Source organism: Juglans microcarpa x Juglans regia, chromosome 2D, assembly GCF_004785595.1.
Source record: "Juglans microcarpa x Juglans regia isolate MS1-56 chromosome 2D, Jm3101_v1.0, whole genome shotgun sequence".
In the NCBI taxonomy this organism is placed as follows: Eukaryota; Viridiplantae; Streptophyta; class Magnoliopsida; order Fagales; family Juglandaceae; genus Juglans; species Juglans microcarpa x Juglans regia.
Genome location: NC_054596.1, coordinates 35,001,212 through 35,025,254, shown reverse-complemented (window position 1 = coordinate 35,025,254; position 24,043 = coordinate 35,001,212). Strand labels below are relative to the sequence as shown.

At 38.3% G+C, this 24,043-nt stretch overlaps 2 protein-coding genes across 2 annotated transcripts; both read right to left on the bottom strand.

Annotated features, from left to right (window-relative positions):
* Positions 1-4,994: 4,994 nt before the first annotated feature.
* On the bottom strand, positions 4,995-19,298 carry LOC121251129 (thioredoxin-like 2, chloroplastic). Its single transcript, XM_041150459.1, has 4 exons — positions 18,823-19,298; positions 7,340-7,519; positions 5,954-6,118; positions 4,995-5,298 (listed from the first exon to the last, which is right to left on the bottom strand). Exons 1-4 carry the CDS (start codon positions 19,027-19,029, stop codon positions 5,161-5,163), a joined length of 690 nt encoding a protein of 229 aa, XP_041006393.1. The 5' UTR covers positions 19,030-19,298; the 3' UTR covers positions 4,995-5,160.
* Positions 19,299-21,505: 2,207 nt separating this feature from the next.
* Positions 21,506-23,556, bottom strand: LOC121250029 (ectonucleotide pyrophosphatase/phosphodiesterase family member 1). The gene is given in 2 exon segments (XM_041148940.1): positions 21,506-22,021; positions 22,024-23,556. Coding segments are annotated over 2 exon segments (1,491 nt in total). The 5' UTR covers positions 23,390-23,556; the 3' UTR covers positions 21,506-21,896.
* Between the last annotated feature and the right edge of the window lie 487 nt (positions 23,557-24,043).

Below are 24,043 nucleotides of genomic sequence, written 5' to 3'. Positions count from 1 at the left end.
CAAATGATACTTGTTGAAATTTTTGGTTGAAATGACATGTTTGGAGCTTTGGAAAATGATATATGCCATGATTGAGCCTTCATATGTTATGCTTATGAGAAATATTTTAGCTACAAAACGATTACACAAAAATAAATTCACAAAATGATGTGGATTGATGCAGTACGTCAGATTGTAAATTACTTTAATGTAAAGTAGATCTAACACAACATGTGAAGTCACATCAGTTTGTGGGTTTTCTTTCATGTAATCTATTTATGTCTATAGCAGTTCTCTATGTTTATATATCTAAATATTCTAATTATTTCAAGTCGTTCACGTGATGCATTCTTGGCATATTGAGTACAAGTATATGATATGGTTACATGAAAAGTTGCATGGTTTCATCACAAATACATGTCACATGTTTTTGGGTTGTGTATTGAAAGAAAAGAAAAAGATTTTTGTCACGACCCAAATGCTAGGATGAGAAAATATTTTAGTGAAACTCTCTTGTCCACTCTAGAGTGCCTAAATTGGAGTAGTGAACTCCTGGATTGACGCACTACAGTCAACAGGCTTCAAATGAATTCTTTTTAAAGACGTCCAGAGCAAAGTAGCCGCATCTATCGTTAGTGGGTGCAACACATTGAAAATATAGTAAAGGCTAATTGTGAACTGCCGTATCATATTAAATTGAACATGCTCGCACCCAGTCAAGGGGCCAACAATGTGATGCGATAACTAGTAGGGAGCCCACGGTTCCTACGAGTAGCCATGAGGTGTCCACCCACATTGTTATATAGAATAAGATCACAAGTAAATAATGAGAATTGGAACTTTATTATTTTGTTATATCGTTAATCTGTTACATGATTACAAGCTTAGTGGTTTTTGAAAAAGGAACTAGATGAGAGAAAAAAAATGTTTTTGTCAAAGTACATGTTCATACTTATGTTCATGTAATACATGTTTATGTTATCTCTGTGTATGTTTTTTATTTAACTTACTGAAATTTCTTGAAATCTCACTGTGATAGTTTCTACTACCATTCCCCTAGAATGGTAGAAGTTGTGACAAGACCTAAGGATAGTGAGCAGGATTGTGAAACGCAAGTATGAAAAACGTAGGAATCAGAATCATCGAAGGGTCAAAGGAAGCTCAACATCTAATTATTGACCTATGGATGAGGATAGCCTTTGAGGACACTATGATCATGATAGCAAGAATACTAGAACGAATCAAAGAAATTCAAAGGATCCTAAATCAAAAGGAACAATGCTCTTGGAAAATGGAATGAAGCAATGTTACGAGGATAATTTTTGTATTGAAAATTAGTCGTGGTTTAGACCCTTATTTTGTATTGGAAGAATTTTTTATCAAGATACTTTTCTGATAAATAGTTTTCTTGTTGGTATTATATTAAATTGCTCAACCTTTGATCAGTTTTAAATTTTTCCGTTTTGATAATTGCATACTACTAGTAATATTCTAGGTGCATTACATATTAACTATCATGAAAGCGTAAGGGTGGAAATCGATACATTCGGTCTGTCCAAAATCGAAATCGACTATTTTTTACATGTTTAGAACCGATTGAACCAGCTGATTATGGGAGACAAAACCATTAAAATCAATTTCAACTAGTTTCTGATCGGGTCGCCGGTTTCCAATTGGTTATGCAAACACAAATACAAACACAAACTCAGAAAACAACCAAAACAATTGGCGACGTAGCATGATCCCCAATCGGTAACGAAGGCAACAAATATGGAAAGCTTAAAAAATATACTATATATTCAATGATTTATATTGTAAAATTTCATAATAAACAAACTTAGGGTTGTAAATTTAAACCGGAAAACCGAACCGGACCGGACCGAACCGGACCGGTTGGTCTGGTTTTTGAACCGGTCCTGTCCCGAACCGGTTCCTATATTTTGAAAACAGGCCGGAATCGGTCCGGTTTCAGTTTCGTAGTTTCCGGGACCGGACCGGACCGGTTGAAAAAACAATATAAAAATTAATTTGATATATTATACAAAATATTATATATATAAGTTTTATATATAATATATAATTATATATTAAATTTTTATATATAATATATATCATATATGAAATAATTTCATATTATAATTTATAAATTATAACATGAAATGTTAATCTTAAATATGAACATTTGTAATTTGTTTGATTATATGTTATTAATATAATTATATATACGATAATGTTATTATAATTTATAAAATAAAAGTTTAATCTTAAAGATGAAAATTTAATTGATTATATGCTTTAAACATAAAAAATATATATTAAATTATTAATAACATTTTATCAGAAGAGGTAACACTTTATTATATATTTTTACATTTAAAAAAAACTGGAAAATCGGACTTGACCGGAAACCGGTAAAACCAAAGATACTGGTTTAGGAGGGTAATCGAAGCGTAATCGGTTTTGAAAAATGTAAAACCGGTACATACCGGTTGGGTCCTAAATTTTGTCAAAAACTGAACCGGACCGGACCGGTTACACCCTTAAACAAACTCAAAAAATAAAAATCATATCGATAGAGAGACTTGCCCCGAGAGAGAGAGAGAGAGAGAGAGAGAGAGAGAGAGAGAGAGAGATCGGACTCGATATACGGAGATGACATCAAGACGAGGTGGATCTCATCGGCTCTGTGAAAGAGGTTAGAGGATGTGCGACACTTCTGCTACCGGTTGGTGCGTGAGAGAGGATAGAGAAAGTCTGAAAGAGAAATAGAGAATTGGGAGAAGAAAAAGGAGGGGAGGGGGGGTAATAATTCCTAAATCCAAACAATAAACCAAACAGTGTCATTTCATATTATTAATTTTTTTCCTAAACATCAGGTGTTAAACGACGTTGTTTTACGTAAGTTATATATAAAAATATATATATCTGCTATTGGCCGGTTCGGCAGTTTGACACTGATTCAAATCGTGACCGAACTGGCCGATGTTGGTTTTAGCAATTTCCTACCGCCGACTGACCAGTTCTCCACTGGTTTCAGCTAATTCCGATCGACGACGGTCAGTCCCGTTGGTTTTTGCACAACCTTTATGAACAAGAGGTATATGACCTTGTATTATATGTCCTGACACTTCAATTTTCGTCAAATCTTACATGGGATATGGAGACATCAAACGCCTAGACCTCGACTACTTCGATCACACCCAGGCCGCGAAGCCTTGAGGTGTCGTTTGGATTCGAAGATGAATTGAGATGAGTTAAGATGAGTTATGAATAGTAGTGAGATGGATTGTGAATAGTAGTGAGATTTGTGAGTTAAAGTTGATGAATAGTAATAAATAGTAATGAGATGAGTTGAAATGAGTTTAGATGAATTGCGAATACAAACCTCTCCTGCAACCCAAGCTTCCTTGATCGTCGTGTCTAGGTCAAATAGTCCAGGCAGCACCTTGGTCCTCCCAAACAATGTTCATGCGATTTTTCTTAATTTTAGTATTAAGTTTTTTTTTTTTTTTTTTAATTTTTAGGTGACACTTAGCAATCCCTTATTGGTAATGACGTGGCATTTTGATGGATTTGTAACAGTTTTTTAACGAAGGAATCAGCTTGATCAAAATTAAAAGTTTGGGACTATAAAGTTCAAAATTAAAGTACAAATATTATAATAGCATTTATTTTTTATAATCAGTCAATGCAATCATAATACTTCGTTAAAAAATAAATTTTAATATTTTAAGATTACACCCTATTGTAAATGAATTGTAAGTTAATCATCTTTAATTTTATATAAAACTTTGTCAAATATTTTGTATTAACTGCGTGCCCTTTTATGGGCTTTCCTTTGCATTATTATATTTTTTAACTTAACAAAAAAAAAAAAAAAAAGAGAGAAGAAGGGAGGAAGAACCCGAAAAAATATAGTAAACAAAACTTATCATCCAATGATATAAAAATAATACCAATAAAAAAGGAGGAGGAACTCAACATGCAAACTGCAAACAGTTGGGTTGGATTCCTATCATTTGAGAAATATTTGGTTAATAAAGAGATCTCACGGAAATAAAATTTACCAAATTAATATGGCATGCCTTAACACATTGTATTTACTTTTTGGTAAGAAGAGCTTCACAATTTGATCCATCAGTTATATTTTAAATGGCTATCTTATTTTAAAAAATATATAATATCTATCGAGTTTGATTTTAAAATTTAACGATCGAATATTTAGGATTTAGGATTTAAATTTAAAATATTCTCATAAGACTTTAAAGTTCAGAAACCTTATAGTATTTATTCAGAATAATATACACTCAGATTAATGGTTCCAAATATGAGGCCGAATGGAAAACCTGATGGTCTAATGACATATGACCCGATTCTCCAAATAGAAACTTGGGTTCAAAATCCCCACCCCTTGTATAAAAAAAAATAAAAAAAAATATGAGGCCGAATGCATTTTCAGATTATTTTCTAACTTTTTTTTTCCTTCTGATTTTATCACATTCCTTTTTTTGACTTCTTAGTTTGTAGGAAGGGATTATAATTCTCTCCAAATATTTCTCTTGCCTTTTTTTTTTTTTTTTTTAAATGAATGGCAAGTATATAATACCTACCACATCAATGATGCTACCCGACTATTACGAGTAGCATGACTTAATGGAAAGGAGTATCATGAATTTTACCAATGATCTCTTCCCTCCCCCTCTCAATTGGGAAGTTGGTAACAGAAAATTCTCAGTATATTGCCAGAAGTTGGGATGAAGGAATAATTAAACTGATTAGAATCGACCCTTTGAGTATGGCGGGGGGGGAAACCATGTAATAATTCTCAACATGAACGTATGTATGGACATGTCAACATTGATACCAATAGTTCCCTCATGATAGTAATTCAAACTAGTCCTATGATAAAGCATGGAAAACTTACAAGAGAAAAAGAATCACTTAACAGAAATTCCGAAACTGGAATTCCATTGTCACTGAAGTCTTTTTTAGGTGCATAAATAACGGCCAGATCATGAATGGAAAAGAATGCGGGATAGCAACTTCTGCATAGCATTCTTACACGAAAGAAAACGAAAATATACAGAATATGAGTAAATAACTCACTCTAATGAGGTTCACTTGAAGGGCATCATATACAGAAATGGACATTACAACCGAAATAATCGTATGGAGGAAGCTCTAAGCTGATGTAGATTCTGCTGGTTTGTCCTTTGGAGCTAAGGAAGGTTCCAGTTTAAGATCTCCAACTCCCCTTGGGGGGCCAATGCTGCAACGGGCTGTGTTGTGTGTTAGAATAGCATCCTTTATCTTCTGAAACTGCGAATACATTTACGAGAATCAGGGAGATTTACTATATGAGGGATGTGGACACTGATTCAAGAGCTTCTAAGAATGAATTGTATAAGAAGACTGATTATCGCATTAGTTTAATGTTCTACAATACTAAAGATACCAAAAAGCATCAACTTCATAATCTGTTTAGATAGCCTTATTTTTTTATTGGAATGATCTGGTTAGACTTCAGATAGCCATACAACCCATTTTATGCTATTCTCATGAAACTGACGTATTGTATCCTTGGACAATTAAAACTCACAAATGGCATACTCGTCCAATTCTGTTACAATTTTGATGGTCAGGACTTAGCAGAACGCACATCACAACTTCATGTCAGTTTAGGACTACAAAGTATAAAATAATTGATAGTTGGACTCTGGAAAGTGTATTTCCTCCCATAATTTTACACATTTTACATGTGTCTGCAGAATTCAGCCATACCCATCAGAGTTTGAAGTAAATGTGAGTTTAAATTGATGGAGTCCTAAAATACAATTTCAGCAGAGACAGATATATGCTCTCATAAGATGTTTGCACCTCACCTTCTTTCATTAAAGGTTATGCTTGATTTACTAAGGAAATGAAACGTTTGACACAGGAAAATGCTTGCTCCGGTTGAAATTAGAATACTTACCTTTGCAAGTGAACAAGAAAAGGATTCCAGTTGTCCATCAGCTCCACGATAGAAGTGGAAATAAGGAAGAACCTTCACGTTCATACTTTTGCACATTGGCTTATTCTCATCAAAATTAACTTTCAGGAATAAAATTTCAGGGTGTTCCTCAGCTGTTCTGCAGAGCTGACAAACCCATCATACAACAAAATTCAGAAGATAGAAAACATCTCAGAACACCGAAACAAATTCAATTAACAATGTGAGACATTGGTAATTAATTCATTCTCAATATTTGCCTCAAGTCTCAATATGAAGTAGTATTGAGAGTTACCATTGCAGAACTTTTTTATTCATGGCTTCCTGCATACCAGCGGGAAAAACATCATCTCATTTGGAGGTTTATATCTAATTAAGCTAGAAAGCTGCTTGATCATAGGACTAAGTGTCATCCACAACATTTTTCCATGGACTGAGGGTATTTGGGTGTCCCAAACAAATCCATATACCAAGTTTGCGAAGTTACTGATTTAGGCTGTAAAAGACAATAGTCAGTTGCTTGGACACTATCCTGGTTGAATTTATTAATTCATTCGGAGATCAACACACTCAGCCAGCACATTTGAAAACCTATTAAAAACCACCAATCCCCATGGACATCCAAATTCAAAAAAGCAGGTAACAAATTAGAATTGATGCTTCCTTTTTACCATTCCTAAGCTAAAAAGAAAAGAGAGAACAAGAAACACATGCAGCCAATCATATTTTACAACAGAGAGTACTACAACATGATTCTTTCATCGCCATAGACTCCACAGTTCAGGCTACCAAGAGTGAGCTTGCGTACAAGTCGTGTGCCAGCAGTCTGGACTAATCTGGTACCCCATACAGTCACCAATGTAATAAAATATTTGGCAAGATTAAGGATGTCAAAAGTTTATTACAACCCTGATAGCACGTAGTACACCTGCAATCTAAATACATACATGCAATCAGATCCTGTAATATGATGGATTCGGTATAGCAGTGTCGACTACCACCAACTACCACAATCTGATAACATAGTGCTGTCCTTCAAGACTTGACAAACACATTGGCACAGGATAGGGTTTCTAACATGGAAACTGACAATAAAAACACTTAAAAACAAAAAGTTCTCAGTGCCAGATCATGTTCAGTTGCATTTGACGTTGACAAGGCATAAAATGCAAAACTTTAGGTCCCTTATTCCTGTCATAATTTAATGTATCATGTTCTCTGGAATTATTTGCAAGCTTTTAGAAGCAGGATGCCAATAATGTCAGTAGAAGCACATTTCTGTCAACATTGAAGGTTCGATGACATCTATAAAAGAATAATTATTTACCAATAAAAACAAACATATGATAGACAGATAATGGGAGTTACCTTAGGGAATAGTGCTCGGCAAGAAGCACACCAGGTCCCATAAAATTCTACAATAACTAATCTCTCTTCAGCTTGACTTAAAGCACTCAAAAATTCTTGTGTGGAATGAATATCAACCATGTTTGGTGCATTCTTTTCCCACCATTTTGGTTGGTCAGTCTCAGCCACAGTTGCACGAACCTGCAGTTAAGCATACAAAGCTAAAATCAGTAACCACTAAAAAACCATTCAGTAAACTTCAAAAAAATATCAAGAAAATTGAGAATTTGTTCTAACCCTGCTAATATCCCATGTCAGACTTCAATGAAAGGGCAGATACCTAGGTATCTTGCACTCAGAGAAAGGTAGAATGAACAAAGTGACACACTTTTCAAGGGAAAACCACTTTGCAAGTTTAGAGCTTTTTAAAGGGGAAGTGGAACTGAAATTTTCTATAAATAGTGTATATAAGACCACATAGAAAGGAATTAAAGACTTCCGTGAATTTGTTTTAATCATTATCCCATTATGTTGGGCTGTAGTGGCATTATTGGTGGGCGTATGTACTTTAAATTTGAAAATGTGGTTGGAGGATGAGGACTTTGTGGATTGGGTGTGGTTGTGGTGGTCTTCGTACATTTTTTCTTGTACTCCGAGTTTTGTATTAGCTGGAAAACTCAAAGCTCTAAAACAAGATTTGAAGAAATGGAATACGGAGGTATTTGGGAACATGGTAATAAGAGGAAGCATCTTCTGGATCAGTTGCAATGTTTGGAGGATAAGGAGTTGTTGGGGGATATATCTGGGGAGGAAATGGAGAGAAAAAAATGGGTGGTTGCTGAATTAGAGAAGATCTCTTTAATGGAGGAAATTTCTTAGAGGCAAAAATCTCGGGTTTTGTGGTTGAAGGAAGGTGACAAGTGTACAAAATTTTTTAACCAAATGGCGAACTCTCATCAAAGAAATAATGCTATTAAGGTCCTTCATGAAGGTGATAACATTCTTTCAGATCAAGAGGCCATCAAGGAACATATTGAGAATTTTTATGAAAAGTTGTTTAGGGAAGAATACTCTTGGAGACCCAAGTTAGATGAGCTGAATTTTTATTCCATAGACCAGGCAAGTGCAGAATGGTTGGATAGAGTTTTTGAAGAAGTAATTGATGTGGTTAGAGGAATGGTAAGGGACAAGGCTCCGGGTCCGGATGGTTTTTCAATGGCTTTTTTCCAAGCTTGTTGGAACATAGTGCGAGAAGATATTATGAAGGTATTTCTTGAATTTCATTCATTTATGAAATTTGAGAACAGTTTCAATGCTACGCTTTGCACTAATTCCTAAAAAGGTGGGGGCTGTGGAAATGAGGGATTTTCGGCCTATTAGTTTGGTAAATGGGGTGTATAAGATTATTTCTAAGGTGCTAACTAATCGCATGAGTGTGGTGATGGAGAAGACTATTTTGAAGTCTCAAAATGCATTTGTGAGGGAGAGACAAATTCTTGATTCAGTTTTAATTGCTAATGAATGTTTGGAGAGTTGAATCAAACTGGGTGAATCTGGAATTTTAGTTAAATTGGATATGGAAAAGGCTTATGATCATGTTAGTTGGGAGTTTCTCTTGTACTTGGGAGATATGGCTTTGGAGGGAAGTGGCGTTCGTGGATGAAGCATTGTATTTCGACAACGAGATTTTCCATCTTGGTGAATGGCTCCCTAGTTGGCTTCTTCAACAGTTCATGTAGCTTGAGACAAGGAGATCCTCTATCTCCTTTTCTTTTAGTCCTAGTTATGGATGCTTTGAGTAAAATGATTGAAGCGGTGGTGGGTTTCTAGTCGGGTTTTGAGGTGGGAGATGAATCTCAAAGTAACTTAAAAGTCTCTCATCTTCTTTTTGCTGATGACATTTAATTTTTAATGAGACCAACCAAGACCATCTTCGTTCTTTGAGAGCCCTTTTGTTATGTTTTGAAACTGTTTCGGGTCTTAGAATCAACTTATCTATATCTGAAATTGTTCCATTCGACTTTGTTTCGAATATTTCAGATCTGGCAAATATTTTGGGGTGTAAGGTATCTTTGTTGCCTTTGAGGTATCTTGGTCTTCCCTTGGGGGCTCCTCACAAATTTGTTATGATTTGGGATGAGGTGATTGAGAAGATTGAGAGGAGGTTAGCTGGTTGGAAAAAGTTATATTTGTCTAAAGGGGGAAGAATAACTTTGATAACGAGTGCGTTGTCTAATCTTCCTACATATTTTCTCTCTCTTTTCCCTTTGCCGGCAGGAGTGGCTAATAGGATTGAGAGGATTTTTTGGAATTTATTGTGGGGAGGTAAAGGGGAGGAAAAAAAGTTTCATTTGGTAAGATGGAATACAGTTTTTCCAACAGTTTTATTGTTTTGGGGGTGTGAAATTTGAGACTTTTTAATAAAGCACTTATTGGGAAATGGCTTTGGAGATATCATATTGAGAGAGATGCCTTATGGAAAAATTTTGTTGATGTCAAATATGGGAGGATGTGGGGGAGTTGGTGTTCTAATGAAGAAAGAGGAGCGTATGGGGTGGGTTTGTGGAAGACAATTGGATGGGTTGGGGGGAGTTTGTCAATCATGATAAATTTAAGGTGGGGGATGATGGGACAAGGATACATTTTTGGCGTGATACTTGGTGTCAGGATTCAGCTCTCAAGATTGTTTACCTTCCCTTTTTAGGATTGCTAGGGATCAAGATGCTGCAGTGGCTGATTCTTTTTCTTGTTTGAATAATAATTTTCAATGGAATGTTGATTTTGTTAGAGATGTGCATGATTGGGAAGTGAATGTAGTCTCTGATTTTTTTGGAAGATTATACAATTTGAAGATTTTCCAGGGAAGGGAGGATAGTTTGCTGTGGGTTAATGCAGGAAATTCCAGATTTTCGGTTAGCTCTTTTTATAATGCGCTAACTTGTCATTGTGTCTATAATTACCCCTGGAAAAGCATTTGGAGAGTTAAGGTACCTAGTATGGTGGCGTTTTTCTGTTGGTTGGTGTCTCTTGGTAAAATTCTGATCACGGATAACTTAAGAAAGTGTGGAATGTGTGTAGTAGATTCATGCTTCATGTACAAGAAAGATGGTAAATCTATTGACCATCTTTTTCTTCATTGTGAGGTGGCCAAGACTTTGTGGAATGAGATTTTTGGTAGGACGGGTATTGATTGGGTGATGCCTAAGTAAGTGGTGGATCTTCTTGCATGTTGAAAAGGTTTTGTGGGGAGACGACGTATTGCTTCCATATGGAAGATGATTCCTTTATGCTTGATGTGGTGCTTATGGTTGGAGAGAAATGGGAGGTGCTTTGAAGAAAGAGAACGCTCAATGGGAGAACTTAAGGAGTTTTTCTTTAGTACCTTGAGTTGTTGGGCTAAGGCTCTTGTATTGAATGGAGATAATTTTCTTGTTTTGCTTTAGTCTTTTTCTGTTTCTAGTGTGAATGTTGGCATTTTCTCTTGTATACTTCCTGTGTACTTAGGCTTTGCCTATTCTTGGTAATAAAATTCTCTTATTAATTATTAAAAAAAAAAAAACATAGAAAGGAATTAAAGAATAGAGACTCATGTCTCAGAATGACCCTCATATTGAGACATATATTAGATACCTCACTATAAGCTTAGCACCTTCCAGAATAGGTACACCTGTCCCTTTATTTTCTAACACTACACCCTCAAGCTGGAGCATATCTATGAAATATGCTTAGCTTGGAAGAAACAACCAAATGTAAAACAAACTCTGATCCCCCCCCCCCCCCCCCTCCCCCCCCCAAAAAAAAAAAGGAAAAAAAAGTTACAATGAAACTTTGGATAAGTGAACACAGACAAACTTCATATAAACATTAACAAGAGAATCCACTAAACCGAACACAAAAAAGGTGAAATTCCACTAAAACGTCAACACTGATAGAGAATTCACTGAAAACTTCTAGCTCTGGTCAGATCACATCTGAAACATCATTGTTAATCAGATCTCACTACAAATTACCAAAGGACTGGTCGGATCTCACTGCAAAACCCAAGGTCAGTGAGATCTCAGCTTGAATAGGGCTGACATGGACTATGTTGGCCTTGAACCAACTTGAACTGCGACTGAGTTGGACTGGATTGGAAATGCTGACCCAAGACTGAGTTGGGCTTGACCTATGAATTTCAGTTGGGCTATTCAGCCAAAATCTAAGGGCTAGATCTGGGCAACCTGACTATTTAAATAACTAGAATAAGTGGATCCAGGTTAGGTACGCCAACCTGAGCCGTGGATATTCCTAGCCCAAACAAGGAACAGCACAGCAGCCAAACAAGACTCACCTTGTTCCTGGAGACACCACCAACCATTGCTTTTGGCAGAGACAAATACAAAACCACCACAAAGACCAATAAAACAACCACTGAACACCACAGAGGTCGTCAGAGATCACAGAAGCCACTGATAACACCACAGATTTGCTAAGACCATGAAAACCACTGATAACGCCAGACAGAAACATCAAAAATCATATAGAAGAACCAAGAAACACAGATCACCAAACTACACCAAAATAAATTGGCAACTATTGGCATCACCAAAAACAAATGGAGTTCGTTTTCCGTTCTTTTCTCCTCACACTGGAGATCTTTTTTGGGTCAGATAACAGATTATCTAGAGCTTCATCAAGGCATTGCATGTGTGGGTTTAGTCCAACATGGGCAGGCTGCCATTGAGAGGAGTCTGACCAAAACCAAGATCTAAACGTTTAGTGCAATGGGAAGAAAAACAAAGCCAAAAAATTATACAGAGAAGAGACTAAACAATAATTCTACACCCTATAATTTTGCTCTGATAGCATGTAAACAAATGCTAGGGTAGAAATTAAAGCAGAGAGGCTCATACACTCATTATGGCCCCTCATATCCATTGATACATATAGAGAGACATAGGGACAAAATATAATAAACACCTCTATAGCTTAGCACCTTATGGAAAATGGGCAGCTGTCCCTTCTTGGGGAAGCGAAGCATTCTTAAAGTCAATGAAGAGGAGGAAAATAATAATTGAGTATTTATGAAAGAAAGTTCTAAAAAATGGGATTTCGAATAATAAGTTTTTGATATAAAGCAATCTTTCCAAATCTTCTTGAGCAGCAGTTAAAGAATTGAAGGTCTGGTATGCCACTCCGCCAGCAAGGAGTGAGAAAACCAAGTGGGTTGTGGTGATGTCAGAAGTTGCACCGATTTGTATCTATTTAGTGATCAGTTTGCTAGTTTCTATGATCCCACTCGGCGTTCCAGTTGTGGAAATCGAAATCCGAGCAAGAAAATCTATTGACAGTATTCTCCACAAAACCCAAATTTTAAACACATACAAGATAAAAAAAAAAAATTATATTTACAAGCTGGGGTAAATGACACATCATCTACACTGCTGACATGGCAAGATTTGATTTATAAGAGAATTTAAATCCTGTCCTCCACACTTACAAGTAAAAGAACTCAAGTTCTATTATCATGGAATAAAAAACAGAGGTTCAGCAATATATACAAGTAATATATTGTTATTGCTAATAACAATATATCCTTAGTGTGTGCAAAACCTCTCCCCTTAGTTTTTCTCTCCGTACACAATATATCATTCCGTAAGTTCACGTAGTCCATGGTGGTTGTGGGCTCTTGACGGTGGGGTGTCTGATGCAACATTGGAAGAATACGTCTTCCATGAGAAGTTTAGCAATCGAATTGAAGGTGTTCGAGATACGGGCAGAGGGGCGTGAAGTGCTTATCACTGAGAGGGGTTGGAAAGGATCGCAAACCTTGAGGTTGGGTTGGGACACAGCCCGCTGGGTCTTAAGGGCTCTGGAGGAATGTTTTAAGCATGGGAGAAAGGTGTACTACTCTGCTTATAGGGATGGAAATAGAGGGTACATTGCGCAACAGGGCTCCAACTCCCGTGGCAGTTTCTTGGCCCTGGTGGAGTATAGTGGAGGAGGGCGTCGGAGTTTCATATTTATCCCTGGGGAAAGGGATGGAATGGGGTGGAGGAAGCTTGCGATGGCCGTGAGGGAGGTGGGTAACAAAGGTGGTCAGGGGAGAGGTCTACCATCTTCGTCGACAGTAGCACTCCCGTTGGCTCGATCGTACATGGAGGTTGTGCAAACACCTCGAGACGTTAGAAACTTTGCTTCGGCAGACCTGAATAGAGCATGTGAAGTTCCTGTTTTGGTAGGTGGTCAGAGGCGGGAGGCTGATGGCAGAGGTGTGTCTGGGCAAAGTGATGTAAGTGTTTTGAAGGATTTACAGGATATGCAGGCTGCACTGGAAGAGATGGCCGTTAAATTCAAATGGATGATACGGCGCGTATTGGGTAAGGAAGCCATGGGGTCAAGTTTGGGCCTGGGGAGTGGGCCGGAGTCTAATCTTATGAAGAGGGGGAATGAGGCGTTGGGTGTGGGCCAGGAACAAGGGCTTAAAGGAAAGACCCAGTCTAAGCATAATATCGGGCCCGAGCCCAACCAGCTAAAAGGCTTGGCGTGGAGGAAGAAGTTGCAGTTCGGGGCGGGCCCAGTGGCGGGTGGGTCAGCGCCACCGTCGCCGACGAAGCCTCAAACAGTGACGTCGAAGGCCCTTGAAGCTTCGACGGATGCACAGCCGCCAGCAGTAGGGTCCGTGAAGCTTGGAGGGTGAACTCGAGCAGATCTGCCGTTAGCCCAGCTCCCATCGTCTTGGCTCCTGCACAGACTTGGTCAACGGAGGTAGATAGCGAGATCCCGACGTCAATCGCAAGGAGTAAAGGCGAACTTCTCACGAGCAAAGGCAAGGCAGTATCGACTCAGTCCCGAGACAATGTAACCGCGCCGATAATAGCACAGGTGCTTCCACCTCTGGCACAGATAGAGTCGATAGGCACAGATGAAGCCTCGGGTGAGTTAGTGTTAGTCCATCATGTTCTGGAAAGGGAGGCAGGGGAAATTGTTGAGGCTGCGGAGGGACAAAATAAGGTTCTGACCTCTGTGGTCACTCACTCGAGGATGGTGGAAGGGGTAATTGTTTACTGAAGCAGTTTTTGAATTTAGAAGGAAGCAGGCAAGTTGAGTTTGAACTGCCTGAAATGGAAGGGTAGGATAGGATGGTTTCGAATCCACAGCTCGAAGTAGCTGTTTATGAGGAGGAGATGGGTAGTTCATCTCCATTACAAATGACTCCCCTTCAGATTGTGTCCAAGGATGATTGGGTTTTTAAACAAGTGGAGAAGATTCAAAATTGTGTGGGTCTCTTTTATGATGGCTATGAAGAACAATTGAGGGCACTTTTAGTTGCTATTGAAGCTGGTTGATCCACGGTTGAGAAGTCATCAGTGAGAAGGAGCGGGAATTGAAAAAATTGCATTGATCTATTAATTATGACAATAAGGAGGGTACTTCGGGGAGGGACAGATCAAAGGGGAGGGATGCTAGTCTAGTTAATGAAGCCTAAAATACTGTCTAGGAATGTAAAGGGGATCAATAATGTCAATAAACGCCTCCGCATTAGGTCCATTATTCATAGTTGGAAGATTGATGTTGTATGCCTCCAAGAAACAAAATTGGAAATTGTTGATAGGAATGTAATTAGTAGCTTGTGGAGAGGTTCGTTTGTAGGCTGGACTTATTTAGCCTCTTCGGGTGCTTTTGGGGAGTGCTAGTCATGTGGGATGGTAGAGTTGTCAAGATGGTAGAAGAGTGCATTGGAGATGACTTGGTGGCATGTGTATTTAGAAACATGGAAGATGGGTGGTCATGGGCATTAGCAAGTGTATATGGTGCCAATAGGGATCGGGATAGAAACTTGCTGTGGGATGAAGTTTCAAGGTTGTATTCTGTGTGGGATCTACCTTGGTGCATATGTGGGGATTTCAATATAGTTCGATTCCCAAGTGAGCGGGAGGGTCTATCTTCGATGACTACAGCTATGGAGGTTTTCTCACAGCTGATTTTTTATTTGGAATTGCTGGATTTGCCATTGGTGGGGGGTGAGTATGCGTGGTCCAATTGTAGAGGCGGTTCAAGATTGGACAGATTTTTAGTATCATCGTCGTGGGAAGCTCATTATCCAAAGGTGTGCCAAAAACGATTTCCAAGGGTAGGATCGGACCACTTTCCCATTATTCTTGAGTGTGGGGTAATTCATGAGGGCAAATAGTACTTTAAGTTTGAGAATATGTGGCTGGAAGTGGAGGGCTTCATCGATAAGGTAAAAAGTTAGTGGCTGTCATACCAGTTTGAGGGGACTCCTAGTTTTGTTTTGGCTAGTAAACTCAAAGCCTTAAAAGCTGATTTGAAGATATGGAATAGGGAGGTTTTTGGGCATGTTGAGCACAGAAAAAAGCCCTTTGGGATGAGCTTCAATCCTTGGAAGCTGATGGGGATAGTGAGGGAGTTTGTCTAGGAAGAACGAAGTAAAAATAGAACTTGAGAGGGTCCTTTTGACGGAAGAAATATCATGGAGGCAAAAGTCGAGAGTTCTTTGGCTTAAAGAGGGAGATAAGTGCACTAGCTTTTTCCATAAAATGGCTAATTCTCATAGACGTAACAATGCTATTGAGATGTTAAGAACTGGAAATAACCTGCTATCCTCACCTGCCGAGATCCAAGAGCATGTTGTGCAGTTTTTTAGGTCTCTCCTAAGTGAGACGGAAGCTTGGAGACTCAAGATTGATGGATTGAACTTTGCAGCGGTGGATGATTTTTCAGCAAGTTGGCTTGAGAGGCCGTTTGAAGAGCTTGAGTTGCATCGGGTGGTGTGTGGAATGAGGTGAGACAAAGCTCCCGGGCCGGATGGGTTTTCTATAGCATTTTTTCAGGATTGTTGGGAGATTGTGCGGGAGGATGTGATGAAGGTATTTCATGAATTTTATGAGTTTCAAAAATTTGAGAAAACTTTGAATGCCACTTTTATTGCCTTGATTCCAAAGAGAGTGGGTGCTTCGGAGTTGAAGGAGTTTCGCCCAATTAGTTTGGTAAGTAGTGTCTAGAAGATTATTTCAAAGGTGTTAGCAAATAGAATGAGCAAAGTGATGGAGAAGATCATTTCTAAATCTCAAAATGCATTTGTTAGAGGACGACAAATTATAGATTCGGGTGTTGATTGCAAATGAATGTGTAGACAGCCGTATGCGGGAAGGGGCTTCGGGGGTCCTTTGTAAGTTGGACATGGAAAAAACATATGATCATGTAAATTGGAATTTTCTTTTGTATATGCTTAGAAGATGCGGCTTTGGTGATAAGTGGTGTGGCTGGATAAGCCATTGTATTTCAACTGTCCGTTTTTCTATGCTTGTTAATGGGCAGCCTTGTGGGTATTTTCCGAGTTCAAGAGGTTTGAGGTAGGGGGATCCCTTATCTCCCTTCCTATTTGATATTGTTATGGAGGCTTTGAGTCGAATGGTGGAAGCAATGGTAGGAGCAGGATTTATCTCGGGTTTTTCAGTGGGATCTAATTCTAATGGCCCTTCTACAATATCACATTTGCTTTTCGCTGATGATACCCTCATTTTTTGTGAGGCTGTTGGGGAACAAATTCAAGTTTTGAGGGCAGTCCTGCTGTGTTTTCAAGCCATCTCTGGATTAAAAGTGAATTTAAGTAAATCGGAGTTGATACCGGTGGAGAGGTCCACAACATTCATCACTTGGCAGAATTTCTGGAGTGCAAAGTTGCTTTTCTACCCATAAAATATTTGGGACTACCGCTAGGGGCATCTTTTAAGGCCAAACATATTTGGGATGGGGTGGTCGAGAAGATAGAGAGGAAGTTGGCAGCTTGGAAAAGGACATATCTATCTAAAGGAGGTAGGATTACTCTTATAATGAGTACTCTCTCTAATATCCCTACCTACTTCCATTCTTTATTCCCTTTAACAGTTGGTGTGGCCAATCGTATTGAAAAATTGTATAGAGATTTTTTGTGGGGAGGCCTGGGAGAGGAGACTAAAACTCCCTTAGTGAGTTGGAAAAAAGTTTGTTGCCCGATTGTTGATGGAGGTTTGGGTATTCATAGCTTATGTAGTTTTAATAAGGCGTTGTTAGGGAAGTGGCTATGGAGATACCATGGGGAAGAGGAAGCATTGTGGAGGGGGGTGATCGATCGAAAGTATGGTAGTGATTGGGGAGCATGGTGTACCAAAGATTGTAGGGGTTCGTATGGAGTGAGTCTATGGAAGTTTATTAGGAAAGGTTGGTGTCGCTTCCTGAAACAAGTTAACTTCTTGGTTGGAGATGGTTCAAAAATCAGATTCTGGTCTGATGTTTGGTGTGGGGATACTGAATTGTTTAGAGCCTTTCCGGTTGTTTTCAGATTGGCGACTAATAAGCAAGCTTCAGTTTCAGAGGTGATGGGTTTTTTCCAATGGAGTAGTGCTTTGGGATGTAGGTTTCTCCAGATCTGCCCAGGATTGGGAAGTAGAGGAGGTTACTGATTTTTTTAGATTGTTGTATTCAGTGGAGATAAGAAGACAGGGCAGGGACCGACTATGCTGGAGACAAACAGCCTCTAAAAAGTTTACAGTTCGGTCATACTATAAGGTGCTACTAAATCAACACCATATTTGCTTTCCTTGGAAGAGGATTTGGAAGGCTCATGTTCCGTCAAGGGTGGCTTTTTTTTGTATGGACAGCAGCAATAGGGAATATTCAGACTATAGAAAACTTGAGGAAGCATGGAATGATTGTTTTGGATTGGTGCTTTATGTGCAAGAAAGAAGTGGAATCAGTGAACCATTTACTACTTCATTGTGAAACGGCTAAAGTGTTGTGGGATGGAGTGTTTGGAAGGGTTGGGCTGAGCTGGGTTATGCCAGAAGCAGTGGTCAATTTTCTAGCAAGCTGGACCAACTTTCAAATGCATACTTGATCCCAAGTGGCAGCTGCATGGAAAATGATGCCTCTGTGTATTATGTGGTGTATTTGGTTGGAGAGAAATGAGAGGTGCTTTAATGATCGGGAACGCAATAGAGATGCATTTTGGAAGTTTTTTATAAGCACTCTACTTAGCTGGTTCTCTGCTATTGTACTCAAGGATGGGGCTGTAAACGAGTTCTTATCTTTGTTTTTCTAGTTTTAGAATGTAACTAGGTGTTTCTTTTATATACTTGCTGTGTACTTGGGCTTCACCTATTACATTGTGCTTAATAAAATTTTTAACTTATCAAAAAAAAAAAAAAAAACAGAGGTTCAGCAAATTAGCACAAACTAGTCGAAAGTATGGAACTCCTAATTGCCACACAACTCACCATCAAATTGAATACATCGTTTGCTTAATTTTTAGTTTAATAAGTATTTAAGAAAAAAAACACAAATTTTTTCCATAATTACACAAGTAATACCCACAAGTACTCATTAAACCCAATTGAGAACGACATAGGACAATACAAAAATTTCAGCAAATTGAGTCTAAAATTCAATCAATTTCCAGAAATGTAGCACAATAAATGTTAAAGAACAGAGACATGTAAAAGAAAGAAAGGTCAAGTGTTCACCTGGAAAGAGACCGACTGCTTTCTGGGTCTGAAAGAAAAGCGGGCATAATCGCCAGCAGAAGAATACAAAAGGGGACAAACTCTCTTATCCGGATTCTGAATGGGTGGGAGACCCGGTTGGAGACTATTGAAGGAGGATGCAAAGGAGGTGAGCAGAGAAGGAGAGAAGCGAAGTGAATGAAACGACAATCGAATAACATCCGCCATTTACTAAGAAACGAAGAGAGAGAGAGAGAGAGAGCGGCTATAAACCAAAAAAAAAACTTGTTGAATTCAATGGCCTTGGACAGCTACATGAGTTCAAAGTCGCACACAGAAAAAGCCATTGGTGATTGTTATGAGTTCTCTGCAGCTTCTTGTGTGAATGAAGTGAATGTCGTGGTCTCGCGTGTGGGAGTTGTCTGCACGCGTGTGGGTGTTGTGAACCAGAGAGAAGGAAGTAAATCTGTAACAACCCAGGTTGAAGTGTTCATTCCGTGTAGTCTATGGTCGCAATTATATTTTCATCTTAAATTTGAGCCAGCCTTTAGATTATTAGTTGGACTTTACGTTGTATTAAATAGTGGGCTTAGGCCCGTAGTCTTGACTAGTTACAGATTGTGCTTTATTATCTCCTTTTTGCTTTTGAAGGAAAAGAATAAGTTATTTTTAAGACGAAATAATTTTTGAATCAGTTATTGTGTTTTTACTTATTCAATTTTTTATTTCAGTTTTTAATTTGAGAAATGTTTGGTTTGTAAAAGAATAAATTCATAAACTAATGTGATTTATTGTGATATATTAAATTTATTTTATAATAAAATTAACTTTATAATCTAACAAAAAAACTATAAAATACATCACTTTGTGAATTTTACTTTTTATCGATTTTTTTTTTTACTAACCCAGCACTTCTTCATTAATATTTAATTCTATAACTAATGCCTCGTTTGGATAGTAAGATGAGATAAAGATAGTTTTAAACGAAAGTTGAATAAAATATATATTTTTAATATAATTATTGTTTTGAGATTTGAAATAGTTGAATTGTTTATTATATTTTGTGTAAAAATTTGAAAAAATTATAATAATGAGATGAAATGAAACCGTTTCTATATCCATGTGCCAATGGCCTAAGTTTTTCTATAAATCTCCAATTAATTGTTTTAAAAGAATAATTGTCAAGCTACCTAAAATTTCTATTTCAACAAGTCAAAAATTGGCACATGGCATTTTATGTCCACCTCAACTAGTCCAATAAACGATAATAAAGAATAAATAGCATCTATTGAAAAACTAAAATAAAATAATTTGCGAGAATTAAATTTTTTTTTAAAAAAATATTTTTTTATTTTTATATTTTCGACTTAGAAAAAATCTATTTATAAGCCGGAGTGGATTCACACTAGCCCTAAACAATATTATCAAAATTCTCCAAATAGGGTATCATCATTTATTCCGAATGTTTTCCATATGAGAATTTCATAGCTCCTAATTCCCTAAAGCGCCTGCAAGATTATCCTCTTAATTTTGAGCTATTCACATAAATCACATTGATATAAATATCTCATAGCAAACTCTCCACCCTCAATTTCATGACACACATTGATTGGAATTAGATCCGTTAGATGAAAAACACGTGGAACTAGATCTGTTCGTTCATGACACATATTGAGTGAAACTAGATCCAGTGATCCTGACTAGACCCAAGTCTGTCTTTATATTTTGTTGTAGAAGTAAAGGGTATAAACAGAGGAATGTAATTTTTAGTTCCAAACTCTGACAGCAAACCACATCAGAAAGCCAAAGATTGGAGAGATTTGTGCCATTAACATCAACACTGGCTGTGCTGAACCAACAAAAAACCCAGTCGCCCTCGGTTCATCTTTCACTAGATGCAATCATTGGAGATTGGGACATCAATTTTTGCTAAAAAAAACTTCAGCGCATGCTTAATTATACTCTTGACATTGCTTTAAGTCCAAGGTTATGGAAGATGGTTTCACAAGCTAAACTGCATCACAGCCAAAATAGAAGTCGCAACAGAAGTCTCCACATACCAATACAAGAAATCAGTAACAGGCAACTAAGAAGCAATACTGATTCATTGAAAAAAACAAAAACATGATTCTGAGGCTAAAATGTCTTTATTATTGAAGAAAAAGGCTGCTGAAAATGAGAATGCAATGGCCTGCTCTCAACACTCTAGAATCAAATGAAAATGAAACTTGGGTCTCGTTTATATCATATTTATCCAGTGCCTCGAATGATATAAAGTTGCAGTGCAGGATCTAAACAGATACTACGGAGATACTAGATAACAAAATGGATATATTTTCTCCTTTTATGCACAACACAAATACAAAACTGCAAAACTTCAGTACAAACTGTCATCTGCCGATACCAGAATGGATGAGTCACTGTAATAAGAAGTCCCCGAGCAAAAACATTCAGTGAGGTAGACATGCTTATTCAAATTATATTTTTCTGGAAGGAACATCACCAAACAGCACTAATCAGCCAAATATTTATTTATTTTTATTTTTTCACTTTCTTTCTACAGAATGTATCTCAAATCCATATCCATTCGGTAATGAGTGAATTATTCAACATTTTAAAATATAACCAACTACAAACCCGAGAAGATGAACAATTGAAAATAAGTAACTACAATCAGATACCAAAGATGATGTTCATCTAGTTCTTGACTAATGCATGCATTTGATATATTCATCCAGAAGATATGAAAATATACAAATGCCGACACGCTACCTCAAAGAATACCTTGATGGCATTTTACAAAAATACACTACATTTTTTTATGCCATTTTCTGTTATTACTTGTGCAGCTTCTAATTGCTGAAAGTCAGACCAAACCAAGTAATACCATTATTTATGTAACTTAGTAGGACTCAACCAGCAGCCTGTGGGGTTCTAGACGTACAACTGATACCGTTACCTCTCTGCAGTGCATCGTCATTTCATTTATAACCATCTTTTCCAGCACATAATCTCATTGCTTCATGATACAAATATATTGCCAGCACAGCTCCAACCCAATGACTTGGACTTGTACACCACACGAGAATGTGAACTTACGGACTAGACAAAAGAATAGACTTTGGAAACAATGCAGACCCATTATTCGATGCACCCTGAATCTTCAGAATCGAGGTGACCAAGTTATATATCTGCACGTTCTCAAAAGATGGAACTTTCTGCCCCTCGCAAACTGAGGACCATGGCCAACAAAAATGGTCCTCATGGAAAAAAAGGCATTGTCATAACCATGTGCTCCACCACATTCTTTCCGCTTCGTCCTCTTCTGCTCAACCTTAAACCCTTCTTCTATCATACCAATTACTGGTGGTATCCTATCACTGGCACTATAATGAAGCCTACTAGGCAGCTCCTCCTTGAGATACACTCTCAAATACTTCCCATTCTCAACCTTCCCAGACTTTAACCCTTGATTCATCTTTGCAACAACATCCGATGGCTCAACACCAGGAGGCGGACGAATTGCCAGTAAAGGCGTGTGCGACAGAACCCAATCAGCAGGAATATCAATCCAAGGGTTCAAATCATCTAGAAAAATAAGCTTTTTATCACATGTACCAACCATCCCGTGATCACCCACCAAAATTATATTAACATCCTCAAAAATACCTCTCTTTTCTAAACCTTCAATCAACCTCCCAATCATCATATCAATTCTAGCAACAGCTTCAGTTATCTCTGGATCATCAGGCCCCACTTGGTGACCCTGATGATCCGGGTCTTCAAAATATAGTGTCATAAACGAAGGAATTTCACCACCAGGCAGATCAAAGTAACTTAAAACGGTATCTACCCGTTCCTCGAAAGGAACCGAGCCATTATAATTCATACAAAACTTATCAGGACACGTCCAAGGACCTTTTCTTACCTCAGACCCAGGCCAGAAATACGTGGAAGCCTTCAATCCGTTGTTCACCACGGTCTCCCATAGAGGCTCACCCAACCACCATTTTGGCTCGTGGCTCCCCATGGTAAAAGCCTCACCAGTGCGTGGATCCAAAAAATGATTGTTAATTATACCATGATAAGCAGGATAAAGACCAGTCACAATGGAGTAGTGGTTAGGAAAAGTTAAAGTCGGGAAAACCGGAATCAAACCCAGCTCGGCCTCGGTCCCGTTACCGATTAAGCGACCAATATTGGGCGTGGCGGTCTTGAATTGGTACCCAAATCGGAACCCGTCGGATGAAATCAGCAAGACCACAGGGTGTGGGAGCTTTATGAGGGGACGGGCTTGAGTTTCGACATGGGAGGTGGCAGGTGGAGACGCAGAGGAAGAGGAAGAGAAGAAGAGGAAAGCAAAGGCGATGGCGGCGGAGATAGCAACACAGGCGATGAGGAGGAGGGAGATGAAGAGGATGGTGGTTGTGGCGGGTTTGTGAGGAGGGTCTGTCGAGGCGGAAGAGGAAGAGTCTGTGTTGAAGGAAAGGAGAGCTGTAGATGGGTTTGATGGGTCTTCTTGGGTTGGTATTGGTATCGGCGTAGGCTTTGTCGATGTAGTCAAAATAGACAAAGAATCAGAACCCATGTTCCCAAAAAAATCAGCACTTTCTCTCAGATTCACCGGGGTTCCTTGTTTGGGGTGAAGGAAAACTCAAGGTTCTGAGATGTGGGTGTTTTTTATGGTTCTTAGAGGGAGATCTTGGAGTGAGATCGAAGGCTCGTCGATTGTTGGGGGGTTGCCATCTGGGATATGGGCGAGGACCGTCTGAGTTGGAAGAGAGGAGGATCTTTGAGTACGAAGACAGGGATATTCTGAGTACAGGTGTCGTTCATCGGTGGGGACTCACTGGAAAGGAATTCAATAAGACTGATGTACGGTAGATATTAAGGGCTGAATTAGATTTTATTATTATTATTATTATTAAGAGGTAGCTTTTTAAAAGCGTTTTTGTACCACTAGTTAAACCATCTTTACGTAAGAGAGAAATTGCCGCGAAACCGAGTTGTTTATATCTTTGATTCATTGAAAAAAATTAAGGTTGTAACATCTTTCAGTGTAATAAATGGGGGGTGGAAAGCTTAGAGAAAACATAAATGCAGGTGAAAAACCTAAGTAGTAGTAACATCTTTCAATGTAATAAATAGAGGTGAAATACTCTTTTTATTTTTTTTCCTCTCCCTCTAACCCTCTCCCTCTCTCTAAACAAGCCATTTTTCGTCCATGAATAGAACCGATCAT